Source organism: Lipotes vexillifer, unplaced genomic scaffold (genome assembly GCF_000442215.2).
Source record: "Lipotes vexillifer unplaced genomic scaffold, Lipotes_vexillifer_v1.1 scaffold802, whole genome shotgun sequence".
NCBI classification, from domain to species: domain Eukaryota; kingdom Metazoa; phylum Chordata; class Mammalia; order Artiodactyla; family Lipotidae; genus Lipotes; species Lipotes vexillifer.
This window is the reverse complement of record NW_006790237.1, coordinates 1,393,785-1,402,437: the sequence shown is the minus strand read 5'-3', so window position 1 is coordinate 1,402,437 and position 8,653 is coordinate 1,393,785. Positions and strand designations below refer to the sequence as shown.

At 50.1% G+C, this 8,653-nt stretch overlaps 1 protein-coding gene across 1 annotated transcript; it reads right to left on the bottom strand.

The window, feature by feature from the left end:
* Nucleotides 1-140: 140 nt before the first annotated feature.
* Nucleotides 141-7,114, bottom strand: ATF5 (activating transcription factor 5). The gene is made up of 3 exons (XM_007463395.1): nucleotides 6,884-7,114; nucleotides 2,094-2,390; nucleotides 141-808 (listed from the first exon to the last, which is right to left on the bottom strand). Exons 2-3 carry the CDS (start codon nucleotides 2,269-2,271, stop codon nucleotides 141-143), a joined length of 846 nt encoding a protein of 281 aa, XP_007463457.1. The 5' UTR covers nucleotides 2,272-2,390; nucleotides 6,884-7,114.
* Between the last annotated feature and the right edge of the window lie 1,539 nt (nucleotides 7,115-8,653).

The window sequence follows — 8,653 nt, the reverse complement described above, 5'->3', positions numbered from 1 at the left end:
GGAGGGGGAGGGGGAGGGGGAGGTTTGGAGGCAGCTAGAGGCAGGGGGATGACGGGGGACCTCCCAGCTCAGCCCCAGAAACAGAAGTGAGCCATAGCCGAAGAGCAGCATGCCCTCTACGGCCTGAAGACCCTGCCCAGCTAGCTAGGCCGGGTCCTCTGGCTTCGAGCCTTGTACACTTCGATGAGAAGATCTTTGACGTACTGGATCTCCCGCTCCACCGACTCAGCCCTCTCCCTCAGCTCCCGGTTCCGGGCCTCCAGCCCCTGGCACTCGCCCTCCAGGGCCTCGCCCTCTGCACGCTTTCTCTGGCGGTACCGCAGAGCTGCTGACTTGTTCCGGTCTCTCTTCTTTTGCTTGCGGTCCCCTCGGGTGGCGGCAGGATTGGGGTACGGGGTGGGGCAGGAGGGTTGCGGGGGAGGAGAACGCGGTTGCTGTGGGGGGCACAGGGGCGCCAACCCCGAGTCCCCCTGCGTGGCCTCACTGCGGCAGTAGATGGCCAGCAAGTCGAGGGTGTCCGGGGCCGGGGTCGGGGGGAGGTCAAAGGTGGGCAGGGGGAGGGCAAGGGAGAGGGCGGGTGCCGGTGCCGGTGCTGGCTGTGCGGGAGGTGGGGACGATGGTGGGAGGAGTGGGGCATCAAGGAAGTCTTCCATCTGCTCCAGCTCCTTCTTGAGGAGGGAGGCCACAGCTTCCAGGTCAGGCGGGGGTGGGGAAGGTGGGGGGAGGACCCCTGAGGGCAAGGGGGGCTCCAGAGGGAGAAGGGCTGTAAAGTCCACCCGCTCGGTCATCCAGTCGGAGAAGCCATCGCCTGGAGGATTGGAGAGGGGCAGAAAGCTCCTTGAGCTCCTAAGCCTCCACCCAACCAGGTCCCACTCACGCCTACCTCATTCGTCCCATTCGTTGAGTAAAACCACCAACCAGCCAATCAGTCAACCAACCAATCAAGGAATCATCAAACCAGTCAACAGACCAACAGACCAGCCAACTAACCGACCAATTAGCCAAACAATCAATGAACCAGTCAACCAACCAATGACCCAAACAACAAAACAGTCAACCAGCCATTTCTTCAACCATTCCAACATCCTCTTTACTGATTAGCCCTGTGGTTTCTTGATTTACCCTCTAGTTTACTCGTAAACGGCAAACTAAATCACACATAAACACACCCTGTTTCATCTTTAATTAATTATTGAAAACGCACTATGTACCAAGCATTTGGGATACACTTCCTGCCTCAGGAGCTCTGCCTATGCTGTTTCCTCCACCTGAAAAGCTCTTCGCTTTTTTTTTTTGCTTTTTGCAGTACGCGGGCCTCTCACTGTTGTGGCCTCTCCCGTTGCGGAGCACAGGCTCTGGACGCGCAGGCTCAGCAGCCATGGCTTACGGGCCCAGCCGCTCCGCGGCATGTGGGATCTTCCCAGACCGGGGCACGAACCCGTGTCCCCTGCATCGGCAGGCGGACTCTCACCACTGCGCCACCAGGGAAGCCCAGCTCTTCCCTTTTCATGGCTCATTCCTTACCATTCTTTAGGTCTCAGCCAAAATGTTACTGACTTGGAGGTTTCCTGGCTCCCCACTCTAAACGTGTCCTTGTCATTTTTAAAAAATATTTATTTATATATTTATTTATTTTTATTTATTTAGTTGCGCCGGGTCTTAGTTGAGGAAGGCAGGCTCCTTAGTTGCAGCATGCAGACTGTTAGTTGTGGCGTGCGTGTGGGATCTAGTTCCCTGACCAGGAATCGAACCTGGGCCCCCTGCATTGGGAGTGCGGAGTCTTAACCACTGCGCCACCAGGAAAATCCCCCTTGTCATTTTTAAGCTCAGCTACTAAGTGTTTCCCACTTATCCCCATGCATCATCGTTTAATATGTCTCCTGTCTGTCTCCCCAGTAGAGTGTGAGCTCCAAGAGGGCAGGGATCATGTCAGTCTTGTTTCCAGCTGTATCCCCAGCACCTAAGACAGTGCCTGACATATTATACATGCTCAATAAATACTTATTGAATGAATGAAAAGTGAATGAATGAATTCTTCTCCCCTGCCCCCCACAGCCCAGCTCACCCCACCTCCATTCTTTGCCTGCCCTTACCTGCCAGGGGCTCTCCCCCCGCTGGAAGCCCGCCCTCCAGGGCTCCCCCAAGGACCTCATAGGGGCCCAGGGGGACAGGGGCCAGGGGGAGTTTCCCATAGTCTACGAGCCAGCCCAGCCTGCTAGCTGGGAGCAGGGTCCTGTCCAGCTCCAGCCCCAGGGTCGCCAGGAGTGACATGGCTGCAGCACGGGCGTTGGGCACGGATGGCAATGGAGAAGGCTGCACCAACAACTGGCAGGAGGCTCTGGCGGTTACTCAGCTGGACGAAGACAGGCACCAAGGCAAAAGTGGAGTACCTACGAGTGTGACACAAAAGTGAGTGGGTCAGGGGCCAGCCTCACCTACTGCCAAAGCCAAGTGGAAACGAAGCCATACCCCCAGGGCCCCGGGATTCCTTGCCCTTTCAGAATTCTAAATCTGCCCTTTCCCCAAATCTGAGCCCCACCCATTCCCAAGGGAATTCTCTTTACGCCCGACTTACTTTTCTTCAGAATTCCCCACACCCAATCCTTCCAATACAAAAACCTATGGTCTCCCAGGGGAATTTCCTTAAGTCACCCATTCCCAAGGGAATTCTCTTTACGCCCGACTTACTTTTCTTCAGAATTCCCCACACCCAATCCTTCCAATACAAAAACCTATGGTCTCCCAGGGGAATTTCCTTAAGTCCCTCCCCCCTACCGCATAATATTCCGTTTCCCTTAAAAAAAAAAAAAAAAAAACTTTTGAGTAGAAGCAGGATACAATTCCACAATGCCAAGAAGCCTCACAACGAACTGATGTGCAAGAAACTACAGTCAAAAGACATAGGGTTGGGCTTCCCTGGTGGTGCAGTGGTTGGGAGTGCGCCTGCTGAGGCAGGGGGCACGGGTTCGTGCCCCGGTAAGGGAAGATCCCACATGCCGCGGAGCGGCTGGGCCCGTGAGCCATGGCTGCTGAGCCTGCGCATCTGGAGCCTGTGCTCCGCAACGGGAGAGGCCACAGCAGTGAGAGGCCCGCGTACCGCAAAAAAGAAAAAATAAATAACAAAATGAACAAAGTTTAACAGGGTGGTACGATGGTTTCTGATCAGCAGAGCAAGGAAAATTTGAGGCAATGAAAACTGATGCCAAGACTGGACTCCAGCATATGGAGAAGCTGCCCAGTCAGTGTGGACAGACGCTCCAGGGAAATATATGCTATCAAAACAGAAACACCCCAAAGGCTAGTTGCTGAACACATCTGATCGGCGAGCAAAATCTTAATTTACTGATCTAATCAAAACTGGTGGATCTTACAAAGGCCGTTTGGGCTTACTTGTGGAATTCAGGTTAGTGTCATCAGAATGAAAATCAGTGCAAAAAATCTTTCAGAAATCATGTCCAAACATTTGGCGGCACCTGAAATATGAAATAAAGTTATGAGAAGAGTATGTCATAATAAAATAAAGATAGCAAGTGGAATGTCATCTCCCTGTGGCAATTTTATAAATGTGAAACGAGGCAGAAGGCCCTATCACAGAATAATGATGGTATTTGAAATACTGAAATGTAAAGAGGGGGACTACCTCATTCAGTCAACAGAAAGCTCACCGGAATCTGGCTGCTGTCAGTAAAGATTTTTTTCTGTGACCCATGCTGTGTAAGGCAATGATGAAAAAACTATAAACTAAGGGAGCCTCCTGCACTGTCGGTGGGAATGTAAACTGGCACAGCCACTATGGAGAATAGTGTGGAGGTTCCTTAAAACACTAAAAATAGAACTACCATATGACCCAGCAATCCCACTCCTGGGCATATACCCTGAGAAAACCATAATTCAAAAAGATACGTGCACCCCAATGTTCACTGCAACACTATTTACCATAGCCAGGACATGGAAGCAACCGAAGTGTCCATCACCAGAGGAATGGATAAAGAAGATGTAGTACATAGATACAGTGGAATATTATTTAGCCATAAAAAAGGAACAAAATAGTTCCATTTGCAGAGATGTGGATAGACCTAGAGACTGTCATACAGAGTGAAGTAAGTCAGAAAGAGAAAAATATTGTACATTAATGCTTATATGTGGAATATAGAAACATAGTACAGATGAACTTATCTGCAAAGCAGAAATAGAGACACAGATGTAGAGAACAAACTTATGGATACCAAGGGGGAAGGAGGGGGCGGGATGAATTGGGAGATTGGGATTGACATTTATACACTACTATGTATAAAACAGATAACTAATGAGAACCTACTGTATAGCACAAGGAACTCTACTCAATGCTCTGTGACCTAAATGGGAAGGAAATTCAAAAAAGACAGGATATATGTATACATTTAGCTGATTCACTTTGCTGTACAGCAGAAACTAACACAACACTGTAAAGCAACAATACTCCAATAAAAATTAATAAAAAAATTAAAGTACCCATTTTGCTGGTTAGGATTTGAGGTAAACAGACATGAAAAGTGCAATAAAGACAGACATCTTGTTGAGAAGTGAAGTTTTGGGTGAAGAGATGAATAGTTAGAATCTTCAAATATAGATTATCAAGCTTTACAAGGGTTACTGTGTTGAATTCTCTTTGACCTTTAATCTCAAATGCCATTAAAAGCAACGTAAGCAAAAAACGAATGTTGGAATCTCTTCATGTGCTGTCTGACTCACTATTTATACTTTTTATTTGATCTTCTAAAGCTCCCTTTGTTCTCATTAAAAAAAAAAACTATAAACTAGAATTTGTTCAAAAAGCAACCTCCAGAATTCTCCCTTGATTCCCTGTGACACATTTCTACGTCTGCCTTTGACGTGATTGTGTTTTCCTTACCTATTAGTAGCTCCTTAATAAATCTGAGCAAATGCATGAATGAATAAATGATCAATGAACCTGAGATACTTAAAGATTATAACTTATCCAGGGAAAAAGAGATTCCAGAGCTGATCAGACTGAAAAGTAAAATAAAATTCTAGGAAAATAAAAGTCAACAGGAAGAATTAGAACCAAAAGGATCTTCTGATTAACCCCCAGATAATTATAAGATTTAATTAACCAGAAGAACCCAGTCTCTGTTCATTCTCTTTAATTGAGATTTTACTGCAGTTAAAATGATGTCAAAATGCTCTCATTAATAATGAATGAAAGTGTCAGAGAACTGGCTCACCAAATTTACTGTGCTTAGGTAAATCATAATTAGGAAAGGGTTATGAGAGTGTCCTTGGAGACCGATCCATCTCAAAATGGAGCAATATCATCACAGATGAAATTCAACAAGGAAACAGCACAATGTAATAATCCTTGAAAAGAGGAAATACAATTACTCAAATGAGGTGTTGGGTTCTGAGCAGTGCAGTCAATCAAGTCTCATTTCACGAAACTCAGGGGCAATACTCAACAAAACTGAACTCTTGATTACATTACAGTGTATTAATCTCATATCTGCATATTCACAATTTCCCAGCTGATAAAATGTCCTGCTGTTATTTTACTGGAGATTTGGAATAATCCGAATCCTGTTAAGTCAGAGCTACTGGGTCTGGTTCTGGATTTTCTGCAACTTAGCAGGGCTCACGCTCTGTGTCTCTGTTCGTCACAGGGCCTCTTTCCTGCAACATCTCATGTCCCCCTTACACACCTTCCCCCTGGAGGACGGTCCTTCTCGCTCTTCGGCTAATTCCTAGTCCCATCTGCTACTCATCTGGAAAACTAGAGTTTGTGAGTAGGATCACACATGGTAATGAGTTCTAATGAGTTTTTAATGGACCACACTTCACAATGAACATACCTGTAATAAAAAAAAAAAAAAAAAAAAACCACTCAATCCCAAGGGAATTTTCTTGCAGCCACACCTCTTCCTCTAAAATACATCCTTTAGGCCTCACCTCCTCCCTAGATTCCATCTCAAATCTCTTCCCAGGGGAATTCCCCCCTGTCCCGCCCCTTCATCAATGTCATCCGTTCGAATCCCACCCTTCCCTTTGAATTTTGCGGTGATTGCCAGTCCCTCCAAGTCCCGCCCCCACGGTTTATTTTAGCTCCACCCCTCCCCGACGATTCCCCAGAGGCCTCGCCTCTTTCTCAGATAGAAACACCATCCCCTCAGCTAACGGTTTTCTTAGTCCCGCCCCTTCTCACCGCGGGTTACCCCCCAAGCCCCACCCCCCCGTGACGCCTCATATCCTAGCTCCATCCCCTTAAACGGGTAGTTTCTAAGTCCCGCCTTCCCCCCGTCAATCCCCGCCCCCAGCAGATGCCTGAATGAAACGGAGGAAAGAGGCGCTTTGCGCCTGAGCAAAGTGGAGGCGGGCGGGTGGAGGCTGCAGGCGGAGAACAGCTCCTCACTCTCCGCCATCCACACGCGGCTCTCTCGCCGAGGGCTAAAGCGCATGCTCCACCGCCGTAGCGGCCCCATTGCTCCCTCAGGCCTCCGCCCTCCTGGGGGTCAGTGCGCACGTGCGGCTGCTTACTGCCCGCCCTTTGCATAGAAATACTACCGTTGGTGGACAGATGCGCATGAGCAATCGCTCGCAGACTCATTCAGGGCGGGGGGAACCACCACCCTCTCTGGGAACTAGTGCGCAGGCGCAAACGCACACGGGCTGTCTTTAAACACCAACATTGTCTGGAAGAACGCACCCTCCCCCCATCGGGCCGAGTGCGCATGCTCGACCGCGCGCGAAAGACCCGTCTTCCCTCTTCTGCGCCTGCGCGACCATGATTCCTCAGTCTCGTCTCCCTACGCCCCAAACTCGGTCGTGAGGGCCGCGAGCTTCGAAAGGGCGGGAAAGGCCGTTGGAGAGAGAGAGGCGAGCGGTTACTCACTCCATGGCTGCGCAAGGGAAAGGCGGCGGCGGCGGCCTCGGCTGAAGAAAGAAGGTAGGAGCGGAGGGCGCAGGCGCGGTGAGCGCGGAGACTGGCCGAGGGCACAGAGGGGTCGCGGCTACAGAGCCATGGCCGGGGCTACGCGGGCTGAGGTGGCGTCGCGGTGGTGTGAGGAGAAATCATGATCTGAGGATGGGGAATGAGGTGACCTCGTGGACTGGGGACAGATATACCGGAGGTGGCGCAGCACGGCCTGCCCGGATCCTTCCGCGCCCCGCCCCGCGCGGCCTCAACCGTGAGGCGGGCCTGAGCGTCCGCCCTCGGGGATCCCGGGATCCGGCCCCCTCATCCTTCCCACCCCGGGAATTCAGGCCTCTCCTTTCTCTGACCTGTGGATCTAGCCCCGCTTTCCTCCCAGCCTCGGGGGTGCCGACCCTTCTTTCCCTCTGACTCTGGGGTCCGGCCCCCTTCTCCTTGTGGTCCGCGGCCCGGCTCTCTGCTCTCTCTGATTTGGTGACTCGGCCCTTCCTCTTCCCTGAGACCCGCACTAGTTCATTTCTCCTTTCTTTTCCCCTGCTTCGCGAATTTCCGGTCAGCCACATGTTGATCTCTTTATCCTTAATTGCCGTCCCACTCTGAGGACACTTTTTGTGGTTTAGAGTCAGGCGTGAGTCACAGAGCACGCTCCGTTCAAATCAGAGACCGGCGAGGGTGGCCTTGGGCAAATAAATTCTCTAGCCTCTCAGATAGGGGATTATTTGTAAAGTAAGGAGAATAATCAAGTGTACCTGGTGGGGTCGTTTGTGAGAAATAAGTCCATTCCTGTGAAACCCAGATCCCACCTCCTACATGCTCGCTCAGCGTCTTTTATGATCAGTAGGAGGGAACTCTGAGCCCCAGCGTCAACCCTTCCGACCCCCGTGGCCGAAGTTCCAGACACTTAACCATGCAACACTTGCTAATAGGTCGTTCTTGTGTTTCCTTCACTCCTTCAAGGTGATTTCCAGCCATCCCTGCCCTCTCCCATTCAAATGATGGACGCTCAGCCCCAGTGGTGCAGGGAGTCGGTCATCGCCCTCAGTCTTATCTTTTCTCCATCCCCTGTCCACCTCTCCTCAGCCCTTATCCTTAGCACTCTTTTCAGGCCCGTTGGTTCATTCTTCTGTCCCTGCCCCTCCCCTAGACTTCCTTTCGAAGGATCCTCTACCTCGGCTGCGCCCCCGCCCCCCGCCACTAGATCAGTCTTCACACTCTGCCAGAAAGAGGGAGATCTGTACTTGCATCGCTAAAAGAGATCAGGCTTCCTAGCCATCCCCTCCCCCTGCACTGGACCCTCCACCAGCCCCCAGTGGATGTGGGTCTTTCCTGTGCAGCAGAAACCCCTCCATTTCCCACCCTGCATTCATCCACATCAGGACATTACACCTGGAGTTCAGCTTTTCATCACTTTTGTGGTGCTTATGAGAATGAATCAAGATCCAAAGAATGTGGGGGACCCTGATCTTGAGTTAGCTGGGAGTGAATACACACAGACTTTTTTTTTCCCCTTCCAAATGCATGTGCTCTTTTTTTCTCCCGGTTTTATTGAGATATAATTGACATGTAGCGCTGTATAAGTTTAAGGTGTACAACATAATGATTTGACTTACATACCTCGTGAATTGATTACCACAATAAGTTTAGTGAACATCCATCACCTCCTACAGTTACAACACTAAAGAAATAGAAAAAAATACATACGTTTTTCCTTGTGATGAGAACTTTAGGATT

Coding starts and splice junctions, on each gene's coding strand:
- ATF5 (XM_007463395.1), bottom strand. CDS start 2,271: ATGTCACTCCTGGCGACCCTGGGGCTGGAGCTGGACAGGACCCTGCTC. Junction 809..2,093: donor GGGGGGAGAGCCCCTGGCAG/GTAAGGGCAGGC, acceptor CCAATCCTCCAG/GCGATGGCTTCTCCGACTGG.